Below are 26,352 nucleotides of genomic sequence, written 5' to 3' on the forward strand. Positions count from 1 at the left end.
TTCTTTCAGGTTGGGTTAAAGCCCCAACACGTCAATGTTCGTGTTTGGGATAAAATCTGACCACGGGAGTTATTTTAACCAAACGTGGTACACGTATAACTTACTACAAAATGAGTGAAGGTATGACAACCGTAGTACCCCTATGATGGGGTGAGATGTACATTTTCCGAAAATAGTGTCGAATCCAGTCTTTTCGGTGTCGCTGAATGTAAGTATTGACACTTCGTATTTTCTGGAAGTGCAAGTTCAGACGTCTTTTCCCATAGGAGTGAGAAAAGGTGAAAAGCAAAATTTTGAAAATCACCGAGATAATGGACGTATGTGTGTATGTTCCAGTATAGCTCCCAACCAAAATTGGACTTACTATCTGGAAATAATACCTTAGGGACCAGAGACCCCTAGCCCCCAAAATAAGAGCGAAATGTAAAAATTAACCGAAAACGACCGATTTGTGTGTCTGATCCACAGTTTTCGGGTCGCTGAATTGAACTGTGGCACTGTGGTTGCCGTTTAAGATAATGTTCAGTCAAAATCGGCAGCGGATTGAGAGCGCATGAAGAAAAGAAATTGTCCAAAGTGACCGAGTTTAAGGACATATGTGTGTATTTTCTAGCATACCTCTCAACCAAACGTAGTACACACATGACTTACTATTTAGAAGAAATTGTTATGGGGGTAAGATACCCCTAGCACTTGTAGGGGCGGGGATAAATTATAAAAATCACAGGAAGAGGGGCGAAATATAAAAATAATAGTTCATGACAAATATTAATGTACAGTCCATAGCATTCGGTATCGCTGAGGTGAATAATGACACACCGGATGTCATCGTTCAGCCCCCAGCGGCATGGACATCAGATGAAATGGAAAAGAAAATATTTATAATGATCGAAATTAAGGATGTATCTGCGTTTCTTCCTCGTACAAAATTGGTACACATATGACTTACTATCGGAAAATAATACTGTTAGGGTAAAACTTACCTAGCGCTCCTAGAGAGATGATGAATTGTAAAAATAAACAATAATTCCCTAGTACGCCTCTTCAGTGATGCCTAGGCCATCTATGACAGCTCATGGTGGAACTGTTGAGGATCCAACCAGCCTTCGGGCTGATGACTAAACATACATATATAAGGACTGGTATTAACGTCGAATACATTGTTTACGAGGTCGCTAAGTTGAACTGTAACAGTCTACAAGGTTAAGCCATACTTAAGCTACAATCAGTGTGGAGGTGTAGAAGGGGTGAACATGAATGTAAAAATAACCAAGATTATGGATGTACTGTATGCGGGTATGATCCACAATAGCTCTCAACTTACCTTGGTACATATATGACTTACCTTCCGAAAAGAAAAAACATTATGGTGATGAAACATCACATCCCCCGATGGTGGTGGGGAATTGGAGGGGATGAGGTGTGTATTAATGGAAATTAACCGATCTTTATGTTGAATCCATTGTTATATGTCACTGGTACTCTATCAGACAGGGACATGAGCCAACGACTGGTAATAAAGGGGATGTGCCAGGCTCCTCACTTTCATCTATCTTATCCGACCTCCCTTGGTCAACTCTTGTTCTTTTCATACCCCGACGGCATTACGTATGGAGGCCTAGAGAGTCTTTCCTTTTCAGGCCCTTCGATGCTCATGTTTTCCTATGGCCGATACTTCATTTATCGAAGTGTCGGACCCCTTTCATTTTTTTCTCTCTGATTAGTGTTATATAGAGGATGGTTGCCTACTTGTACTTCGTCTTAAATCAATAATCAACACCTCCACCAATAATCAAGGGGACGCCGATTTCTTTGTATGGTAGCGAGCTCGCGGACACTCGAAGCTTGGAACGTCACGGGTGTGGCCGAGGTAGGGATTCCCGGGCTGAAAATAAGGGAGACGTCATCCCCACCACATGTTTTTGCGGATTGGGAGAGGTACATTTATCATCGTAATCTGGGAGCCATATTTAAAGCGGTATAATCAACTTCGTCTTCCGTTATAAAAGATTTGACGCATTTTAATATACTCCATTGCACAATTATTTAAAAGAGCTTTCGTGATTTGAGAATTGATTTAGAGTGTGTGACGTCCTTTTTGGTAATAATTCTATTTTAAAAGAAGGTGTAGATGATTACGTAAGAGCGGAAAGCTACAGAGGCATGTGTTAAATGTCTTCACACTCTCCTGACAAGGGGAATCCTGTGAGCGAGGGAAAGTTGAAGACAGACATTTACTTTTTACAGGAGACTCTACGATCGGATTTTGAACAGGTGTGTTTAATCAATATAATGAGATTACTGATCACCTGGTCGTCGCATTATTGTACCTCAAATACACCGAGAACAGGGTGTATAGGATATTTGAGAGGGGGAAACTTCTCAGTTAATATAAGGCTTAGAAGCGCCGCCCCATTGCAGTCGTTGTTATCTTCTCGCGAGGGATAGATGTGTGTCCAGATCGAGCTCCAAGTTCTTTTGTCTTGAGTACTGTTAAAGCTGAGAATAGGAAAAATGGCATAATTCGAGTGGTATATGAATTTAACTAAGAAACGGCATACAATTAAGTGCGCAGTTAATATTTTTGACGAATTTTCAACAATAATTTCAACTCAATGACATTATTATTATTACGTCCGTCGCCCGAGACAAAGAAGGGAGACGTGTAACAGTATCAGCATTACTATGAGCAATGATACAGGGTTTAACTCAGATTTGACCAATCAATAATCTATACAATATGTGTAGAAATACCCTGCACTAATTTAATTGATTCCGGGGCATTGAATCAAATATCGGTTCGATTAGCAAGCCGTGACATAGACGAACGGGACGGGTATTAACTGTGTGGGTATCTGTACCTCAGATACTGAAGATTTTGCAGTGCCAGGACGATGGATATTAGCTGGCGCAGCCAGCAAATGGAATCAACAGTCATCAATGTGGACATGAATCAACACTAAACCCCCAGGATGGATGTCCCGTAGCTGACCGAGGTGTTATGGAGGGAAAATAAGGCTGAGCAATACCATTCTACTACGAATGACGTAAAGGAGTTCGGAGAATTATTTGTATAATGCTGTAGCTATTAATCGATACGAATTTTTAGTTTATTAAATTGTAAATGTGCAATGGTATGGCACAAAGTTCATTTTGGTAACAAGTCTGAGTGACTTAACTTGTAGATATGGGAATGTTTGTGGGGTTGTTTTAGTTTCTCTTGATTTTTTTTGAAGTTACTGTTTGAGTCGTCGATTTGAATATAATGTCTAGTGCAATTAGTTCTTGGGATTGATGGTGTAAGAGGGGCTGGTATTCAACCAGCGGACCGATCATGCATGCAAAGTATATCATCCTACGTGAAAGAAGAAATGCTGTTGTAAAATCGGCCGGAGAGCCGAACCACGACCTCCAATGAAATATTTAACTAGATCCCATTTTCTAGTTGTGTTCTTTTACAGCATGTGCTTCGATATCTCTAGGACATTAATTACACTTTGTATTGTGTGAAGTTACAATTGTGCTTGTTTAAAATTAACGTGTGTGTTTCTGTAGTCATTATGTAATTGTAAGAAAATAATAATAATAATAATAATATTAATAATAATAATAATACAGTAATAATAGAGGCCGGTGTTTTGGTATTTAGGTTTCTGTGTTTGCTGAGTTATTTTCGGGCCAGCTATGTGTAAGAGTGTGTGAGTAGATAAGGAAATAGTCTGCTGAGAAATGCGTCAGGCGACGTTGAGGGCATTTATTCTATTTAGCGATTTGATGTGAAAGTGGTATTTTTTATGTACAGAATTGTTCTCCCCTTGACAGCGTTAAGTAGTTGTCCCACTGCCACGCCTCCAGCCAAGAGAGTGGGCAGACTTGGGGACTGTATTTATGAGCGATCCTCTCGCATATTTTTTGTGCCTTCGACCTCGCACCGTGAAACTGTGGTCCGTCTTGTACGTTCCTTCTGCGGGGAGTGCTAATTGATTTATTTCCTCAGCCGACTTAGATGGGTAATCAGAAATCAATGCCCGGTTTTCTCTTTTAATTATTTTTCATGCATATAAAATCATTAGTAGGGATTTCAGGTTCCCTGGAGATGTCGTGGATCCCGGGTTTGGCTCTGGGTGTGCGACCAGCAGTCTCACTATGCTGGGACTGGTGATTGGTGTTTTACCGGTGTTGTGTATATAATTTCTGTATTTCTCTTGAGTGTTTACGTGTTTAATTGTGTTGTGACGTCATTAAGCGTTGACAATGGGTCTACCATGGGTACGATGAATTTATGAATATACTTGCGCGTGTTCGATTTGAGCCAGAGGCATCTGAAGCTTGTGTTTGTTTATATAATGTAGTATCTAAGGTTAATCCAGTGGAAAATTGATTTGTGTTAGATTAGGTGTCACTGAGATTTGTTTATATTTGATTAGTATGACTTTGTTTGCTGATTAAAATTGGGAGTACCTTCAGTGATTAATACGTAATATTCCCTACACGTGAAATCATAAAATAGATCCTTATGGAATGCTTATACTCGGTCTTATCCCTCAGATTTAAATACTGCTCAACAATCCGAAACTATGTGAAATTCTGTTTATGTTTTCGCTTTGTATATTTGCGTCATTATTCTTCATGATTAGGATTTATTAAACCCCTTTAATTTGTTTACAATTTAAAAGATTGTTCTCATTCTATAGTTGTTTTGACACCCGTATTCTCCCACCCTTGATGCCGCTAAGTTATTTGTATATTTTTGATGCCCACCTGATTTCAACCAAGTTACCGACCCTGTAGATTTATCGCGGAGACTCTATGGGTAGGGGGCGGGTGGAATACTACTTTCGACGCTCTGCATACCTTTTATGTCCACCCTCAGCCTACACTGAGACGGGGAGCTGAGAGGGGATTAAAAGTCAATAGCCTAAAATTAGCGAGATTAGTGCTGAATCAACTTCTCTTGGGATCACAAGGCTGATTGGTGACAGTCTCAATAGCACTTCAATCATGCACATTACACCTATAGCGCGATGGGTAAATACATATAGTTATCAACATCTTTCCTTGAAAGGATTAAATACTCCCCAATCAACTCGAGCTTTTACAAGGACAACATTTTACTCGAAATATAAATAATCTCTATCTTCAAATCAAACCCATTTAAATAACTCTAAAAGTACGTCATATATCGTACAATATCCATCAACATTCCAAAAAGGAATGCTAAAAATTAACTTTACACATAACTAACCGGTAATGCAAATCTTAAAGGTAACATTCAACGCCGGGTACTACAGCTATTATATGTATCAATGTACGTGTGTGGATATGTATGTATGTATTACATCTCCTTCTAAACGACTTGAGCGATTTTAATCAAATTTAGTGCACTTATGACTCAGTATGTATCAGGAGACAAATCACGTGGGGATAAGACAGCCCAGGCTCCTTTAGGGGTATAGCGTAGGGGTCAAGGGTTGTGAGATGAAAAAATCATCCAATGTAATGTCGAATATATTCTATTCGTGGTCGCTGAGATGAATCTGAGATGAAAAGTGACATTCCGGAATTCTTTGAAGACCAATTTCAGCCCCCTTCTAAAACAATGGGTGCTGCGCCAGTATTTTCCCACGCTTACTTTGGGTAGTGTAGCTATGTCCATTTGGACAAAATGGCATTGAACCTTTAACCCCTACCTGAAGATATGATGCCATACCCATACGTACGAAGACAGTGTTAACCTCACTGGCCCGTCTGGGGTGTTTTTTTGATCCCTAGGTGAGGTTATGACATCGTATCTTTACGTACGAGGTCATTGCTAATCTCACGGGCCATAGTGAATAATAGCTGGACTTCTAGCTTAAAAGGGTCTGTTACAGGAGAACTATTCTTCCCAGAAGTTACAGGTCGACTTCAGAGTAAGGTATTCGTGCCTAACTTTGTCCTCACGCAATTTCTACCGGAACATGAAAGATTTAAATCTTATCTTGAGCAATTCACAAATCCAAATAACAGATGGATATTTATGATTTTGAGGTTCAGGTCAAACAGTGGATCATCTACAGTACTTTTCTCCTGCCCCGTGTTTGGAATGTAAAGACTTATATTTGAATACCACCTGAACAGTTGTGATCTTGTATTTTGAAGCCGTGTTGTTATAAACAATTCTTAATATTCATTTTGCACATCTGTAATAAATTGAACTCTTAATCTGTCGTTTTCAAATATTTTAAGATTATAAACTACAGTTCTAATGTACTCTTGTGAAATAGGGCAACATGCTTTAGTGGATTTTCAGTAATAATAATAATAATAATAATAATAATAATAATAATAATAATAATAATAATAATAATAATATTTAGTTTGTATCATCTGCCGTTATGTACAGCACCATGCTTGACTGGTCAGCGTCCTAACTTCCGGGCATCGCTGGAGGTTTCATTCGCTTATATCTCGAACTAGATATTTCTGATGTTCTCAACATTTTGTGCAATGCACGTGAGCTACTCATTTGGAAATTTTAGCCTAAATTTATCCATTTACCCATTTACTTCCGCTGAAAATGTAGCTGAATATAATGAACACCTAACCACAGCGCGATTGTATGAGGATCGTGTTCTAGCTGCGTTGCAGCTGTCCTCTTCCACATCACCACCGTCCTTGCACGAAACGTACTTTAGAACACTACAGTGGCACAAGCAATTCCTCTCACCAGAACCCATACATCCAACGACTTACTTTGGACAGCACTTAAGATTGAATTCCCTGCATTTAACAACCTACATTTCAAAATACTAAAGAATGCTCCTCTTTATTTTTCAGGTAAGAATGCGTGGAATATCACCAGGACATAACACCAATCAAAGGCAGGAGAATTTTCGCAGCACGTAAGTTATCTGGGTTTATACCTTTATTCTTACTTAGTCCCTTGTTTGAACGACTGACCTACCCGCTGGTCTGGTAGCAGGATTAGTAGACTTTTTTGAGTGGGTGATTCCCTGGAATGATAATAATATAAATATTTGCATGTCAGATGAATGAATGCTACAGAACTGTACAACCTACTGCAGCCCACCTCTTATCCAGTCTAATTCTTCTTTAACTATCTATTAACAGTTTCATTTCTCGGAGTAAGAATTGCTCTTTGACACAACCACGCGTGAAAATGTTAAGTGAATGAAATATATATCGGGTATTTTTGTTTAAGGGCTTGGGCTAGATTTAGTTCTAAAATCGGTGTGTTGAAGTGATGAAAGACTCATTTCGTATTCCTAGGAAGTTTGTGGATCGCACATATTAGTCCTGCACCCATTGCTTATTGCATAACAATATCTTTTTAAATGGAAATTTGTAAAATTTGAATCTATTGCCTTTTTCTGCTAAACGATTCTTTTTATGTGAATAATTGTTATGAATCGCTTTGCTCGCAAAAACAACAAATTGGATATTAAATAGAAATACGATATATTGAAATACGAAGATCCGAAAAGTCAGTTTAAACACTCTACATTGAAGAACAGTGTGAAAACTTGGACGATAAGATCATACAGTATATAGGTACGTTAAAACAAAAATTGGGAACTAACATAAATTTCAAAATATATCATAAAATTTATCTCGGCGGACTAATGCTGTCTACGAGTTTTAAAATATTTTGGTGCTATTCACAATCATAATGTGGCGAAAATATCTCCATAACTGTCGACTTTAGGACCTTAAGGTATGGTTTTCGGTCCCGCGAGATTTTTCTTCACGCCGTGGGACTTAAAATGAACGTCGCGATGTAGTACACATTTGATATTCGCCTATATTATCCTATGTTAATGCACCAACGGGTCTAAATCCAGCGAATGGAGAGGGCTGTTAAAATTTATTGCAAACAGGGTTACCCGCAGTGTCCTAAAAGGTAAATTTTCAAAATTTAGTTCAGACTGATGGAACAGTAGGAACGCATTTGTATCAGGAACGGATAGATAGATGGACAGACGTTCTGCTTTCTGTAGAAAGATGCTCCGACCAACACTACCTACGCCATATTATCACAAATATAGCTGATAACCTGCTCGAAATTTGGAAGCTTTTAGTGTACTCACTTAAATTATTTGATACCACCGAACTAAATTAATGAAAAGAATAATTGAATACCTTACTGTGTAAATGTTTGTAAAATTTCAAGGCAAATCATTCAATGCACCTGGTAAAACTGAACGTTTGAAGGTTAGGACTATCCTGTTCATGATTCGTTTCTTATCCATTTCCATGTTTCTCAAAATAGGGTACCGTTCATGGATTGTATAATTTATCAAGGTGTAAATCAAGATGTACTTACCATTGAATATTTTTACGAATGAAATTTTCATGTTTTATTGCAGACTAGCGTGTACCCGCAACTTCCACCCGCGTTCAACCGTTTAGAACCATTTATTTAAAAGCAAAATAATAAAAAATCATTACATTTATCAATACAATCATTTTTACATAAATTGCACGAAATACACTATTGTTAATTATATAGATCATTATAGACCGTTATGCCTTTTAGCATTCTGTCTACAAGCCTCTGTGAATTTACTGAACATGGCCACAATCCTCAATTTGCAACTAGTGCTGTGGCCTCATTTAATTCTATTCCTCTTTTCTTTATATCGTTAGAAAGTCTAATCATCGTCGACTTGCTCTCCCTCTACTTCTCTTACCTTCCATAACAGAGTCCATTATTCTTCTAGGTAACCTATCCTCATATATTCGACACAAATGACCCCACTACCGAAGCCGGTTTATGCATAGAGCTTCATCCGTCCAGTTCGTTCTTAACTTAGCTTTTATCTCCTTATTCCGAATACCCTCCTGCCATTGCTCCCACCTGTTTGTACCAGCAATCATTCTTGCTACTTTCATGTCTGTTACTTCTAACTTAAATTGAGGATATCCTGAGTCCACCCAGCTTTTGCTCCCGTGAAGTAAAGTTGGTCTGAAGACAGACCGATGTAAAGAGAGTTTCGTCCGGGACCTTACTTCCTTCTTACAGAACACTGTTGATCGCAACTGCGAGCTCACTGCATTAGCTTTACTGCACCTTGATTCACTTATACTGTTATTTGAAATTCTTAAGAAACCGGGTTGGTGGATGGTACAAATAATATCGAAACAATATAAAAGACCATATTGTATTTTAAAAAAGAAAATGTTTCCTTATAGAGCTTATAGAGCTTCCATGTCCTTCCATTTGGAGCTTACCAACTCTTTAACAACCGACTTACAGTTGGCCATGAGAGAAGCACGATTTCAGAAGATAGAGTCCTAAAACTTTACGCGATTGTCCTTATGCATTGTTGATGAATGTTGTGAAATCCATACGAACGGGGAAATGCAGACGTCTAAATTGAAACGGTATATCCGAAGGCAATATTTGAATCCCAGGAATGAATACTACATCGCCCGCGACATGAACAGTCATGATACCCGCTTCAGAAATATTCGGTATCAGTGTTCTGACTGATAGTTGTGTTCCACAGTTGAAGAGGTAAGAATAATCTCCTTGCCGGAACTTTGGCTGGACATCGCACACATACACACGTAAAAACTGCTTGTTGATAGCGTTAACAGTTTCATTTCTCGGAGCACGAATTGCTCTTTGACACAACCACGCGTGAAAATGTTAAGTGAATGAAATATATATCGGGTATTTATGATATAAATTATTAAAACTATAAAAAATAATAATATAAAAATACAAGCATTCATCTAAGAACACGCTTCTGTTAACAATTTCAGATCTATGCTTACTGTAGATTTGGCTGAACAACGCACATTTAAACATAGACAAACAGTTCCAGATATTATATACTGAATGTGGCTCCTCGTGTAGAGGACCGAAAATAGTTTCCTAGACCAAGGACTTATAATGGCTCCATGACTTGTGTTCTCTACCCTACGTACGTTGTCTAGCGACAATGAATCTATGCATTCAATCCTTGTGACAGAATGTCGAACTGTCATATCCCAACACAAAAATTAAAAATCCGGCTTCGAGCTGCATTTTGACCCCCTTCCATCTACGTACGTCAAACATTTCCGATCTCTGCGTACCGTACATTTGGCTGGGCAACGCGGACTCACTCACAAGCAAACACTTCATTGTATTAGTATGAAATAAGAAAGACATCCACTGGTTCTTCACAGTGTTATATTTTCGGGAACTTAAGAGCATGTACTTGATATTTTGTGTCGTAGTTTCCCATACAATCGGGTGCACAGCACTTGTAAAGCTTAATTATATTACCATTGCACATAGAATAAAATCCAAAATCCATCCACGAACACCGATTCACAACCATGAGTTGACGAATAATTCTCAAAGCTACTGCGGGGTATTGCATAAATGATATCAAAATCTTATTTATTCTCAGATCAATGCAAAGTCCTGCTATATAGGAGGCAATGGTCCTTGCTATTCTAAACTCCATACTTTTCGTGTGTCAACACATAAAAACTTCTACCAGAATATCACATATTATGACTAATTTTATTTTAATAAATATTAGACGATATTAATACCTCTAGGACCCGTCCTAGTGCCTCATGAACCTTCGTGCAAATTTTGATACCGATCACTGGAGGCGTCTAAATTCGTAAAACGAACGGACAAACTTACATCATATACTTTTTTCTTTTTTTTTACAATTTTCTACCGTCACAGATATGTCTTATGGTGACGATGGGATAGGAAAGGCCTAGGAGTGGGAAGGAAGCGGCTGTGGCCTTAATTAAGACACGGCCCTAGCATTTGGGTGGTGTGAAATTGGGAAACGACTGAAAATCATCTTCAGGGCCGCCGACAGTGGTGTTCGAACCCACTATCTCCCGGACGGAAACTCACAGATGTGCTCCCCTAACCGCACGGCCAACTCGCCCGTACGTACACGCATACATACATACATACATACATATATATATGCATACATACGTCCCAGTACATGTTGGCTAGACAAGCAGGAAGTTGTCGGAAATGTTCAGGTAGACTACATCGCCTTAAAAGAAAAACCCAGGGCCACTGACCTAGATGTTAGGCCCCTTTAAACAAGTAGCATCATCATCACCAGCCAAACCAAGGTATTATGATCATACTATACATAATGACCAACAATTTATTTTTATTTTAATCACATGTATTTGTATTGAAAACAATATTACACCAGAATCATTCCAGAGAGAATAGAAGTTCCGAAATAAATAATTAACTTCAGTGAAGATAAAAACTCACGTCGCATGACTAACCTGCTTTCAAACGTTCAAAATTGACAAAACATGCGTGACTTGCAAGTCAACGATTCCATTCCAGTACCTAAAACCGTAAGGCTGTGATATCTTCGATAAGAGTGGAAAGAAAGCGGCGACCATAATACCAGGATTTTTAGAAACTCAGTGACAGGAAGGCCCGCGGAGAGTTCACATATGTCCATGAAACATATCATTTTGAAGCCTGTACAATAGAAACTGACAATATATGTCCTATTTTACAAGAAAAGGGACTTCAAGGAATTTGGTGTATTTGTAATCGTTGGAGCGGGTGAAGCCGGGTACGACAGATAGTTGCTGCTGCTGTTGCTTAATCTGCTTACCCTCCAGGGTTGGTTTTTCTCTCGGACACAGCGAGGGATCCCACCAATACCGCCTCAAGGGCAGTGTCCTGGAACTTCAGATTTGGGTTGGGGGTACAACTGAAGGGAAGGACCAGTACCTCGCCCAGGTGGCCTCACCTTCTCTGCTGAACAGGGGCCTTGATGAAGGATGGGAAGATTGGAAGGGATAGACAAGGAAGAAGGAAGGAAGCGACCGTGGCCTTAAGTTAGATACCATCCCGGCATTTGCCTGGAGAAGAAGTGGGAAACCACGGAAAACCACTTCCAGGATGGCTGAAGTGGGAGTCGAACCCACCTCTACTCAGTTGACCTCCCGAGGCTGAGTGGACCTCGTTCCAGCCCTCGTACCACTTTTCAAATTGCGTGGCAGAGCCAGGAATGGAACCCGGGCCTCAGGGGGAGGCAACTAATCACACTAACCACTACACCACAGAGGCGGACACGACAGATAGTTACTGTATCGATATGCTTAAAATGTATTTGGAAAAATAGAAGAAAGGTTATAAAGTCAAACTGCAGAGAAGTTAATGTTTGAAAATAAAGTACTAACAAAAGGATAGTGACAATTACAATCATTACGTTCACTGTATATATTGTATATATATATATATATATATATATATATAAACTCTGATGTATGTTTCTAGGATTAAAAAATGTGTATTTCGTTCTCCAAACGCCAATACTCCTAAAATGAGTACGATTGGTCACTGTTTCTACAATAATCTATGAGAAATATTCTATTCGCTGTATCATGGGTACTTATAAGCCCATTTTGATCAATAATCGGAGGAAGCATTCAACTTAACTGTAGCACTTTTGCACGATATCAAACTTCACGATACACTTTACCTAAATTGCGGCCTATATTACATGGCTTCGCTGTGTACAGTAGACACACTTCTGTGCTAGCTCCTAATTTACTGTTTCTGTAGCTCGCTGTCTTTCAGTTTCCTTGTATGACAAACAGTTTTGCTAACAAAGTGAAATTCCCTGGCACTTAGCTCGCTGAGATACGTCCAAGCCGGAGCAACACAACGGAAAGAGCGACTGTTGGGGCTGGCAGCCGGGCTCCTCACAATGCGGATCTCTGAAAGCAATGATATCATTCCAGAATACGATAATATATATTAAACGTTACTTCCATTCCTATGACAGCCGTAGATTAAAACAACTGTCGCAGTGAATTGTCACCGAGCGGAAGTCTTTCTTAATTTGGCTAGATATGTATAAAATATTAATATTTAAAGGCATTGGTGCAAGAATAAGATAAGTCCATATTTGGTGAGAATGACATTTTTCGCCCATACAAGGGCTCATTTTTTCTGCATTCAGTGCGGAGCTGGAGTACAGTGTGGGCATCACTGTGTAGGGACGGGACATGTCCGGGACTTGTAATATTGCGTCAAAAGGATCAAGAATTTTGCACCATATGACATCGAACTCCATCTGATTTATTTTACACAACATTTATGGTTAAAATGTCCTCGTCACCTGAAAACTCCAAGTCGAAAGTTAAGAGTGCAGGTAATGTGAAAGTGCAACTTAACAAAATATGAATGCTCCACTTGTTGGCGTCAATTGTACAATAATTCCTGTAAATTAGTAGCTCCAAGTGTGAAAGAGATTTGAAACATTACGATTAATTGATGATGGTGAAGATGATGATGATGATGATAATGATAATGATAAAAATTTCGTGTAGCTATTTCTAGCCGAGTGCAGACATTGTAAGGCAGACCCTCCGATGAGGGTGGGTGCCATCTGCCATGTGTAAGTAACTGCGTGTTATTGTGGTGGAGGATAGTGTTATGTGTGCTGTGTGAGTTGCAGGGATTTTTGGGACAGCACAAACACCCACCCCCCGAGCCGTTGGAATTAACCATTGAAAGTTGAAATCCCCAACCCGACAGGGAATCAAAACCGGGACCTTCTGAACTGAAGGCCACTGCGCTGACCATTCAGCCAACGAGTCGTACATAATGATTATTACTCTATTAACACATGTACCACAACTGAATGTTAATTATAACTTGGCCACTTCCAGTGAAATCAAATAAATAAAATAAGTAAAATAATAATAATAATTTTACTGTCAAAACCAAGGAAATATTCATTGTGGAACGGTGAATTTTTTTTGCTATTTTCCTTTACGTCGCACCGACACAGATAGGTTTTATGGCGACGATGTGACAGGAAAGGCCGAGGAATGGGAAGGAAGCGGACGTGGCCTTAATTAAGGTACAGCCCCAGCATTTTCCTGGTGTGAAAATGGGAAACCATGCGAAACCATCTTCATGGTTGCCGACGGTGGGGTTCGACCACACTATCTCCCGGATGTGAGCTCACAATTGCGCGCTCCTAACCGCACGGCCAACTTGCCCGGTAGAAAAAATGCTTATAATGTCATACATTAGGCAACTAATAAGATAGAGTTGAGGGATGTTCCACCTTTCAATACATTATAAAATATATTAAATTATAAGAAGACCAGTTTCGACTCCCTTGGAGTTATCATCAGTTCTTGCTGAAAAGCAAATGAAGGGGAATCTGATAACAATCATCATAATAAAAAATATGTACCTAAAGGCGATTGCCTGGAAACACATCAATGGGTTGCAAGACATGACCTTGAAATGTAACGTACATATGTCAAGCAGTACTTGGAATTTAAGAAGTTCATAGTTCTGGCTTAAACAACAGTCTTGTGTTCATGGAACACGGAACACTGAAAACACGTGAACTGGTTGAACATATATACAAACACGATATGAACACTTATAGTGAAATGAAACCATGGCTCTTTAAGAGTGTTCTTGGACTTGATAGTCTTGTTTCTATCTGAGAAAACTGGATGAAATGTATTCATATTGAAGTAAAATGTATAGAGACACGGAACACTGGGGACATAACAAACAACATAATTATTGTTAAAAGTAAAATTATCCAGACTGATGAATTCTTCTATTTCAAGTTGACTCAGTTTACCATGTTGGTGCAAGTTACGTTGTATGATGGAAATCGTCTCGTCTAAAGGAATGCTAGGGTACATATTCTTTATGTAGAAAGATACTAGTGAATGGTAATGGTGTTTGCAAATGCTAAATTAAGGCCACAGCCGCTTCCTTCCCATTCCTCGACCTTTCCTGTCCCATTGTCACCATAAGACCTATCTGTGCCTGTGCGACGTAAAGCAACTAGGAAAAAATATATATATATTTAAAAATATAGAAACCAATATAGCGTCAGCACCATTAAATTGTTTACAGAAATTTTCGGTTATAACAGGTGTTAGATGACTGTCAGTAAATTCAGTTTATGAAATAATCTGGTATGATATTAAACAATTGAACAACAACCTTTCAAGAATTCCATGGGGAGGCAGGCGTCCCCACTTGCCTCTACCCCTTACGGGCACCCAAGCATATGGATCTGCATAACATTGTAAGGCTCACGTGTCTGTACAATCATTATATGTACAATATTGCATATTTCATTATAGTTATTTGTTTCATACGTGGTACTGATCATCTAAAGGTGTCAGTCTGTCTGTGTGGTTAACTATTAGTTTGTGTCAAATGGAAAACTGCTCGACATATTTCATCCAAACTACGTATTTGGAATCTAGCCGTTCAAGGGTTGTGTAATCAGGTAGTATCACGTCAAGATCATCACATGGAGGTAAGGGTTATAGGACGATTATTCTCAAACATCTTCGCTTGCATTAGGTCGATCAGAAGACTGTATATAACAAACGTTTAAGAATATATTACCTCCGTTCGTTTATGCCATATACGAATCCATCGTACGACGGATAATAATGAAGATGCTTGCGAAAGTTTTTTCTTCTCCAAACCCCATGGGACACTTGGTACACTTCATTTCAAGGTGGATTAACGGGAAGAACTTAAAAGCAATTTTATTGCTTTCGATAGAGCAGATAATATGGGAGGTATCATCAACGATATGTTTCGTGAGTCTTCATTCACAGTGAGACAAACAACAATGTGCAACCTGAGAAGCAGAGTAAATTTTTACACGACTTCGGGCCAGGGACTGTAACGTACAATAAATTATGAAAACGACCTAATTCTGTCTCGACATGTTCAGATTTATAGTATTTTACGTTACTGCCACATGCTTTGGGTTAAAAATATTGTTTAACATGTATTAAGAGCGTGAGTAGAGCCATGTTTCTTCGCATAAATTCACGAAGAAAACATGTAATCCATTTCACTTTCCCGTGCGAAGAATGGGTACAAATGTTAGTTAACAATATTGTAAGTTCCCTGAAGGATATTATCCACGTACGCAAGTTCGTATGAATAAGAACAATATATGCATCGGTTTGCTCTCAGTATTAGACTGATAGTACTTTATTTTCTATGTTGTAAAAATCCTGCCCCTGTCCTTCTGCTGTCTAACTCGGCTTTCTCCAGACTTAACTATATATTCCCTCGCTAACTCAATATATACGAAAACCTTGGGTCACCTCCGTCGATCGTCGGTCATTTGCTACAGCTGCTCCGGTAGTAACATTCAAGTCTTGAAATCTTGGGGTCGTATCGCGTCTTTCCTTGTCATTTCGCCGACCGGTCGACAGGGTTCAGAGGAAGGAACCACTTCTTCAAATGGTAGGCAAAAAGCTTACTGAAATTTATTGAATTGAAAAGGCATCTTTTTATGTTAATTTGCGATATATAAAATCACAAAATATCATTAACATTTAACAAAAATCCTCTTGAAAATAGCTGAAAAGCAAATAGATCGTTACAATCTTAAAAATATGGAACTGAAATGCGAAAAACCTGAAAATCGAAAGAAAAATCAGATTGCAAATCAAACTGTAGGCTAATGTACACGATCCGTTGGAGATCTGTATTTCACAGCTGAACACCAAATATACATTTCATTAAGGTTGTCCACCGATTATAAATACCATCACAGGATATCATGCAGCCATCGAAGGACCCTTAATCGGATCAAAATAACCCATTATAAATTGATTACTGCAAAGCATGGTGCTTTTCAATGTTAATTTGCAACAGCTAAGAAAATAAAAGAAAATCGAACCATCTGATGCCACCATCGGGCACCCATATGCTACTGTTAAACCGATGCTCTAATATGCATTATCAAGAAATATGTTCGGAACGAACAAAATGAAGCTAAAGCAACTATTTAATTAACAACACGTACAGAAGGAACACACAAAACATGAACTTAAAGAATAGTGAAACTGACAAATACTATTAATGAATTAATCGACTTTTAGGTTACATGGAATTAATGTCAATGAAAAAATAAAGTATGTGAATCTCTTTCTTTCGTACATTCTACAACTATAGGTTTACGAAACTAATTTGGTCTCCTTACTCGACTTAACGAACTAAGTAAACAAATGAAAACCGAAATTGAACAAACTCACGCCTGCGGAGACAATACGAATAATCAGCAACTGCAATCAAACAAATGTCAATAGCAATGCACAACCTGTCATGAATCCTCAGAATATGATCCTGTAGAGAATATAAAATGCGAAAAAGAATAAACAACTTGGTTGAATATGTGTAATTCAGTGGTAAGGATTATTCGTCGTCAGCTGGGCTTCGTATGGAATGACCCTTATATTTACTCTGGTTAGTGTGACACTACTATGGAGCCACTTCGCAGATAGCACGTGTGTCAAACAGAAAACTTACCAAATTAGTGAGTTCCACTAACTCACTTTTCTATATCTAGTCCACCTCTTCAAACACTAACATTATCCATGATTGTCGATACCAAAATATACTAAAATCCGGATATTTACAACACTTCGGTCCTATCGCAAGTCCTACGATAACGCTGATCAAAAACCTATTTTCACATTAAACACAAATCAAAAATATTTACAACATTGATTGCTCAGTCTGACTCTAATTCTATGACCACCCGTTGAGAATGTTATTAAGTTCATTAGTATCTTCAAACAATCTAGTACACGAAAAACATAATCATTCCATGCACTAAGTTCAATTGACACAAACCGAAAAGATTGAAGATGCCATATCACAACCACCAAGTCAGTGACTTTATTCATGCCAAATTTGAAACATACCAGACAACATAACCTCAACTCACTCGAGCATACCATGTGGGACGCTCTTTATAATGTATTCTCACAGACACGCAGGTCGCCTGTAGGACATCAAATAGAATGACATGCACCAGGCCTCTCCGGGGGCCACGCGCCATTATTATTATTAATCTTAAGATCTTCCTCTGAATTTTAAAAACATTCTCATCATGTAGTACCATCCCAGATAGCTATGCCGTGTGCCGTGATTAAACGAAAAGAGCTTTGACCTACTCTGCTCGGTTGGTCCGTCGGAATGCAGAGCTATCCAACCATGGTCCAATCGTCCGACTCGTTGGCTGAATGGTCAGCGTACTGACCTTCTGTTCAGGGGGTCCCGGGTTCGATTCCCGGCCGGATCGGGGATTTTAACGTTCATTGGTTAATTCCAGTGGCTCAGGAATTGGATGTTTGTGCTGTCCCCAACATCCATGCAACTCACACATCACACATAACACTAACCTCCACTACAATAACACTCAGTTACCTGCACATGGCAGATGCCGCCCACCCACATCGGTGGGTCTGCCTTACAATGGCTGCTCTCGGACAGGAATATATACACGAAATTATTATGGTCCAGTCATGGCCACCGGAATGGCTGAAGCAGACTCTGCCTCCGCTGATCATATCTCGTAAAGGAAACTTGGAAAATTATTTATGATGAGTTAAGGTTAGGACATGGGTAGACGCTGCATTAATTTAAATAGAAACGGAATAGAAGGCAATTTTATTCGGAATAAGGAACACTTCTACTCATTGTAGAGAATCTTAAAGTTTAAAGCTGCATAGCAGAATTATAGTGAAAGTTCCTAGCAACGCCCTGTATTACTCTATACTACATACACTGGCTGGACAAGTCCACATAGCGCTCCTGCGTATAATTGCACAAACAGAGCGGTTAAAACAAGGAATATTCTACCGTAAATCTTATGAACTCGTGCATATGAACAGGTTCATCAACTGTTTAAGAGCTTCATTCTCCTCCACGTTGGGCGTCAATTTTAACTTGGCGAAATATGCAGTCACGTTCGTAAAAAAAAAAAAAAAAAAAAAACAGAACCCCTTAAAAGACTAGAGATAGGAAAATTATATTCACAGGATATGTTCATTAGTATGTTCTGCAGAAACGATTTGCATTTCAGTCACCTTGGTTCAGCATGTGTCCTGTTGCCTAGTAGGCACTGAGTCCTCCATGGGCACTGATAACTTGTTCCATGCGTGATGGCATTGGCGCGTATAAGGCACGAATGGCGTCATGGGATATAGCTATCCATGTTGCATTCACTTGGTTCCACAGTTCATCTTTGGTGGTTGGCATTGGGTCAGAGCGCTGCACCCGTCGTTTCACCATATCCCACATATTTTTGATCGGTGACAAGTTCGGTGATTGAGCTGGCCAGGGCAACAGCGTTTTTGCAGCAGCATGTGGTCGCTTATTGTCCTGCTGAAATATAGTGTCTGGGGTGTCGTGCAGAAAAGGTATGACTACGGGTCGCAGGATGTCATTCACGTAAGTCAAACTGGTCGCAGAGTCCTTGATATGCACCAACTGTGACTTGTGGTTGTACACAATAACACCCAACACCATAAGGCCTTGAGTTGGCGCTGTACGTCTTGTGCGAATGCAGTCAATTTGATGCCATTCCCCCTGTCTGCGACGAACCAAAAAGCGGCCATCATTTTCAACAAACAGAACCTGGATTCGTCCGAAAACACTATCTGCTGCCATTCCTGTCCCCAGTGACATCGTTCCATACACCATTGCAGTCTAGCATGCTTATGCACATTAGTCAACGGTAGGCGGAGAAGTGGACGACGCGCCGGTAACCCAAACAGTAATAAACGTCGACGGACTGTCACTTCTGATAGTGTACGATGTGTTACACTGTTCCACTGTTAAGCCAGAGCCGAGTAGGACGCAGATCTGTCGTGCAATGCCATTCGTATTAGGTGTCGATCTTCTCGGGTTTTGTACGACCAGACCCATCTCGTTGTATACTACGGCCTTCTGTGAACCCTTCTGTACACAACCGTTGCACAGGCGAAACACATCGTCCCACACGAGCAGTAATTTCTCGGATGGATGCATCACGTTCTCTCATGCCAATAATGCGCCCGCTTTCAAACTCACTCATTTGACGGTACGGTCCTCGCATACAACTGCGAGGCATCCTGCACGTCTGTTCAATTCACACTGATTCATTACCTTCGGTTTATAGCAACAACGAGAGCCGCAGGCACATTTTACTAGTCGGTGGTGATGCGAAGAGATATCAATGTGGACCTTGAACCTGAGGGCCGACATCTTTCAACTATTAATCATTTCTTCAGAATAGACTAATGCACATGTTTTGTGAGTATGAACTTCCTCTATCTAGTCGTTCCAGGTGTTCTGGTTTTTATGAGCATGAGAGTACTTGCCCCACTATTCTATTACAGTTGTAACTTGACTCATGCTTTCAAATATATTAGCCCCACGCTTGAAAGCGATTAGTAACATTACGAAAACAGAACATAATAATAATAATAATAATAATAATAATAATAATAATAATAATAATAATAATAATAATAATAATAATAATAATAATAATGTTCTTTATCTTACGTCCCACTAACTATCTTACGGTTTTGAACACTTCAAGGTGCCGAAATTTTGTCCCATGGGAGTTCTTTTGCGTGCCAGTGAATCTGCTGTCATGAGGCTGACAAATACGGTATTGCACTTATATGACGGCTTTGGAGTATTGAATAGTTCCCTACTGGATTCTGTCCTCATGAGAAAGGGAACGAAAGCATGTAGTAAGATTTTATTTGTCCTGGAGAGGAACATATGAGCGGCATTCCTAGTGTACACGGAAATACATATGGAGTGTGAGCGGCTCAGATGTCACCGTCATCTTTTCACGATCTCTTGTGAACCCGCGCGCTATACACAGCCTCCTACGTGCATCCCATACAACTGGTCTTTCACTAGCAGACACCATTGACAAAGACTACGTCAGAAATGAAATGCGATCACTCTGTAGTGAATTTATAGATTTCATATGATACATATCTGTGAGTTTGCTTGTTCTATGAACACGTGCACGAATTATGATACATGTGTTAATATACAGTGATTAGTTGAAAAAATATTAACATGAGTAGTTCAAAAAGAACGGAATGAATTCATATTGGATGTCGAAAACACTGTCTTCATTTTCCCGCATGATGTTTCAACACTTAAATATCTTCCAGCATGATGTTTCAACACTTTAATATCTTCCATGACTTCACGTATGGCTGTGGGTTGAGACCAACTTGAGACCAACAAATGTAATCCACATTATCTTATAATCAGCAGCCTATTTCTCTTTTCGTACAGTAACTCATTCATTCTACGTTCTGCTGTTGAAATGAGAAGATTTTGAACAGTCTTGATTAAAGGCATCAATTCCATTCAATTTTCCCTGTTCTCTATATCTTACTATATATAAAAATCGATATATGTATGTATGTGTGTAAATGAGACATCTCCTCCTAAACTACTGGTGCAATTCAACCAAACTTGGTACACTTATGACTTACTATCTGGAGACGAGCACTGTGGGGGTAAACCATCCGTTTCGGGGGTCGAGGTATAAAAATAATCGAAAAAGTGTCATGTAAAATTTTGGGATTATATTCTCCTTGATGTACAGTATACCTTCAAGAAAACCAATAAAAATAAATTGTGATTTTAAGTAATCCAATACATTTATTGTTTGTACCTTGGCTAATGTGCATATGGTTTGCCATGTCATCAATAGTCACAAGTCTGTTATTCAGGATCATATCACGCATTTGTTCAATATTGGCATCAATTACGGTTGATGGACGCCCGGATCTTTCCTCATTCTTCACGCTCGTGCGACCCCTCTTGAACTGTTCACTCCACTGATTAACACGTCGCTGTGGCAAAACATTGTCCCAGTATTGTGCTGAAAGTCATATAAGAATTTATACTCCTGATATACTCTCAGACCACAAGAATCGGGTTACGGAACACTGTTCTTCCTTTGTGCAGACAGAGAGTGGCGCGGCCATCTTCACGTCGCAACAGCGCAAGCTGTACAGATCTGACGACGCTGAAATCTACCACAGACGTAGACAACGGTGCCATTAAACGGCTGGTGAGCACATAGCGCCATAGAACAAACCTAAAGACAATCAGAGCAAAATTGTATATACTTATTGACTTGCCTACGTAGTTGCCGTTCAGTCTGTTTTTAACGAGTGTAACTATTCATAATTGACGTTTTTGTACCAATAAGTAGAGCTCTGCTTTGCTGACAATTTATAAATAATGATGTTGATTTTCACTCAGGTAAATTCTTACTATTGCTTGTAGTTAGGCGACCGTTGACATTGGCATGGAGGAATGGTGATATACATAGCAATGAGATAGCACTAAGGGACATGATATTTAATATCTTAGTCGCTGTCTTTACAGTAGTTTACAGAGAAATCCGTATAAAATATAGAATACCGTAGCGAAGCACCGGTACATTTGCTAGTCCAACATATAATCCTTATGTCCAATCTTATCCCCTACATTTTCTTTAATAAATCGTCGCTATAAGACATATCTGTGTCGGTGCGATGTAAAACAAATTGAAAAAAAAATTAATAATATTCTATCTTCCACTCTGTCAAATGCCTTAGAAAGGTCTATGGTTACGCAATCCAACTGGCCTCCCGAATCCAAGTGATCTGATATGTCCTGATGAAATCCCTCCAGTTGTGCCTCACAAGAAAATATCTTTCAAAATCCATATTGGCTCGTCATGAACCAATTTTTATCTTCACATGCCCATCTAATATATTTTTTCTATTAAACTCTCAACTAGTTTACAAACTATACTGGTCAGACTGACTGGTCTGTAGTCCTCAGGTTTCATTTTATCACCCTTTCCTTTATAAATTGGTATTATTTTAGATTCCTTCCATTTCTTTGGTATTACACTATTATTTATGGTATAGTCAAATATAAATTTTAAATAAGGCATTATGTACCACCTCATTGACTTTAACACTTCCCCAGTAAATTGATCACTCCCTACTCCTTTTCCTTGCTGAAGCAGTTGGATTTCTCTGAAAATATCCTCATTTGTGAATGGGAAGCTTCCTGTTTCCTTGTGTGTCTCTCTTTCTCTATCTTCTGTTTCGGTTTCCAACTCCTGACTATTTTCTACTGAATCTATGAATTCCCTACTAAATAGATTTGCTTTCCCATTATCTGTTAAAAACTGTTCACCCACTTCTCCCACAGTTGCGGGAATTTGGATTCATTTTCCCGTTTGATCCTAATATATGAATACAGCTTTTTCCATTTCCTTTTATGGTCATTACCCTCATGAAGTATGCCATTCATGTAATTCTCTTTTGCTTCCTTCTTCACTCCATTAATTTCCTTTATTGTCTGTTTTCTGGTTTCTCTATTCTCCCTACCCTCTTCGTTTTTCTGTTTACAGTTCTACATTTTCTTTTTAATTTCCTTATTTCCTTTGCACAGATTAGTATCACATATAACCGGAGAGAACCATCCACGCCTGTTTCTGAACACTTCAGTGTTGTTAGTCTCTGACGATATGATAGGGACTTATTTACAGTCTAAATTATTTCTTCCTGCCGTGTGGACAGTATGCACCACAGCCACAGATTAAGAACCTTCGGGAGTGTTCTCATGACAGATAGGCCTGGATGTGCAAAAATACATTAAAACCTTTTTCTTGCCCCAAGCCCAGAGATCAAAGGAGGAATTGAGAAAGTGCATCAGTTAATATCTCTTTTCTTTTCTATGATACAAAGTGCAAGGTTACCGTCCGACGCCATGACACTTTCAAACTACGGCTGCCTCTTAAGTCATTCCTTTTGCAGTGGTTGGTAACGAAATCTTGTTACTTCATTGGTGGAAATGACTATCTTCCCTATCTCTGCCAGTGCCCGTGGTCCTTGGCAAAAGCAATGGATAACGGTGCCTGGACCATTAATTTAGGCCATAAAAGTACATATACTTCTAAGGGGTGGTGGTTTTGACCCTGGCAGGCGTAACGAACACATCTCTCCTCCAGAATCAATTCTAGTAAGAATAACAGCATTGAAATTAAACATTTAGGTTATGATTCTTGCGGGGCGGACTAATTTCTACCTAGCCTGTCCACCAATGTCTACATTTTGATTGGGTTGCAGTCTGGCAACGAAGTCAAATTCTACAAGACAGTTGCTATAGGAAAGTTACTTTTACATTGCCTTCAGTGCAGCAACATGGAGGGCTGACTTGACTGCCTTAATATTTTTCACTGCGTTCAGAATTAAGCCTGTGAACTTGTGATCGAGATCAACACTACCATCAATCAGACTTACAAAATACCAGCACCACAAATCACATTAATCTAAAAAACCTGAAAACTACAGATCATTCCCAAAAGCCATAAATTACATGTGACCGAGCTCGATAGCTGCAGTCGCTTAATTACGGCCAGTATCCAGTATTAGGGAGATAGTAGGTTCGAGCCACACTGTCGGCAGCCCTGAAAATGGTTTTCGGTGGTTTCCCATTTTCATACCAGGCAAATGCTGGGGGCTGTACCTTAATTAAGGCCACGGCCGCTTCCCTCTTACTCCTAGCCCTTTCGTGTCCCATCGTCGCCGTAAGACCTATCTGTGTCGGTGCGACGTAAAACAACTAGCAAAAAAAAAGTTACATGTGGTAATCCTACAATTTGCAATTTTCATGCACATCCAAACCCTGCCATATCGAAGGAACATTTAGGTGAATTCGCCAGCAAGATGCTGTTTCACAACTCTTGCTTTATTCCCATACAAAAGCCTCGAAGGAAACATTTTCCTTAACTTGAATTACACAAGCTATTGCAAACACATGAATGGACTTTAAAAGGTAAGAATATACTGATCAGGAAATTTTTTCCACAGAACGTTCAGAAAGGTAGCAATTCAAGACTGCTTCCAAGCACACACTAAAACATTTGAACACTGAAATCTAGGAGACAACCAAGAGCAACAGCCCCTCAGGAGACAACCTTAAGAGAGACTTAATATCCACCACCCCAAGAGAGTTAACAGGAACTGCTGAATGTTTTGTGGAAGCACAACTTACCTGAAGTGGAAGCCTGAGAGGCTTCTCAGTAGGCCTGGAAGGTGGAAGGATAGCTTCCAAGGCTTCAATCAGAGTCTTGCCTTCAGCTTTTCCTTCTTTGCGCTCAATAGACCATTCCTTAAACCAGCCCATCTTGTCCGAATGCTCTAACATTTTGTCTCCGTGCCATCCAGAAATTGGTACGAAAGCCACGGCAGCTGGGTTGTAACCGATCTTCTTAATATAACTGCTTACTTCCTTCTTGATTTCCTCGAAACGAGCCTCTGAATAAAAGTGAATAAATTGAACAAGTCCAGAAAAAGGTATACACTGAAATGTTAAAAAAACACCAGCCAACTCACCTCACTGTAAGGGAGCCCAGTAGAGTCCATTTTGTTAACACTTACAATCAGCTGCTTGACACCCACGGTGAAAGCAAGCAGGGCATGTTCACGGGTCTGACCGTTCTTCGAGATACCAGCTTCGAATTCACCCGTACCAGCTGCTACAATCAGCACAACACAGTCAGCCTGCAAAATAAAATATGATTGTTGTGATGAACAGTTTTCAGTGTACTTCGAATGATTGGGAGTATAGCAAAAATAGTAAAGCATATAGAGTATCTAATTACCTGAGAAGTACCCGTAATCATGTTCTTGATGAAATCTCTGTGTTCGGGAGCGTCAATAATTGTAACATAATATTTACTAGTTTCAAACTTCCACACAGCAATGTCGATTGTAATACCACGTTCACGCTCAGCCTTCAGCTTGTCCAAAACCCAGACATATTTGAAGGAACCTTTGCCCATCTGAAAGAGGAATAATTTTGTGATTAAAGAGGAAAATTGGTGGAAATTTGCAAAATAAATTCACAAAGAAAGCAAAATCTTACCTCCTGGGCTTCCTTCTCGAACTTCTCAATTGTTCTCTTGTCAATCCAACTTGGCTGGTTCGATCCTGGCTCAGTCCGGTGGTATTTGAAGGTGCTCAAATACGACAGCCCCGTGTCGGTAGATTTACTGGCACGTAAAAGAACTCCTGCGGGACTAAATTCCGGCACCTCGGCGTCTCCGAAGACCTTAAAAAGTAGTTAGTTATTATCTCTTGTCAATACCTCCACATTTGTAGATCAAATGGCCAGTGGTACTTGATTTTCCGGAGTCGACATGGCCGATAACGACGATGTTGATGTGAATCTTTTCCTTGCCCATTTTGGTTGTTGGTCTTTAAGACTGAAAATGGACAAACAAAAACGTTTTAGTACTCCCGGAAAACTTTCAAGCCCACGTGATTAGCTCACCACAAAGTAATCTCCATCTGTTATCACAAGGTCTGAAAACAATGCTTATACAGAATGCCTAATGTTACAAAGTTATGCAGAATTCCGAACTTCCAACTTGCACAGCAAAAATTTCGCGAACCTCACAAATTTCCAGAAATAAATAGGGGTGACAGTGTCTGAGGTCGTTT

General features: G+C 39.5%; 1 protein-coding gene across 1 annotated transcript; it reads right to left on the reverse strand.

The window, feature by feature from the left end:
• Positions 1 to 19,706: 19,706 nt before the first annotated feature.
• Positions 19,707 to 26,117, reverse strand: LOC136859899 (elongation factor 1-alpha 2-like). Its single transcript, XM_068225839.1, has 6 exons — positions 25,997 to 26,117; positions 25,775 to 25,839; positions 25,512 to 25,691; positions 25,243 to 25,410; positions 24,902 to 25,162; positions 19,707 to 19,940 (listed from the first exon to the last, which is right to left on the reverse strand). The coding sequence occupies exons 1-6, from the start codon at positions 26,091 to 26,093 to the stop codon at positions 19,707 to 19,709; spliced, it is 1,005 nt and encodes a 334-aa protein (XP_068081940.1). The 5' UTR covers positions 26,094 to 26,117.
• Between the last annotated feature and the right edge of the window lie 235 nt (positions 26,118 to 26,352).

The sequence above is a fragment of the Anabrus simplex genome, chromosome 1 (assembly GCF_040414725.1).
Source record: "Anabrus simplex isolate iqAnaSimp1 chromosome 1, ASM4041472v1, whole genome shotgun sequence".
NCBI classification, from domain to species: domain Eukaryota; kingdom Metazoa; phylum Arthropoda; class Insecta; order Orthoptera; family Tettigoniidae; genus Anabrus; species Anabrus simplex.

What these genes read in the sequence shown, in the direction of transcription:
- LOC136859899 (XM_068225839.1), bottom strand. Translation starts at nt 26,093, where the DNA reads ATGGGCAAGGAAAAGATTCACATCAACATCGTCGTTATCGGCCATGTC. An exon ending in TTTGATCTACAAATGTGGAG is followed by an intron (nt 25,840 to 25,996) that starts GTATTGACAAGA and finishes GGACTGAGCCAG; the next exon opens with GATCGAACCAGCCAAGTTGG. An exon ending in CTGGGCTCCCTTACAGTGAG is followed by an intron (nt 25,163 to 25,242) that starts GTGAGTTGGCTG and finishes TTTTATTCAGAG; the next exon opens with GCTCGTTTCGAGGAAATCAA.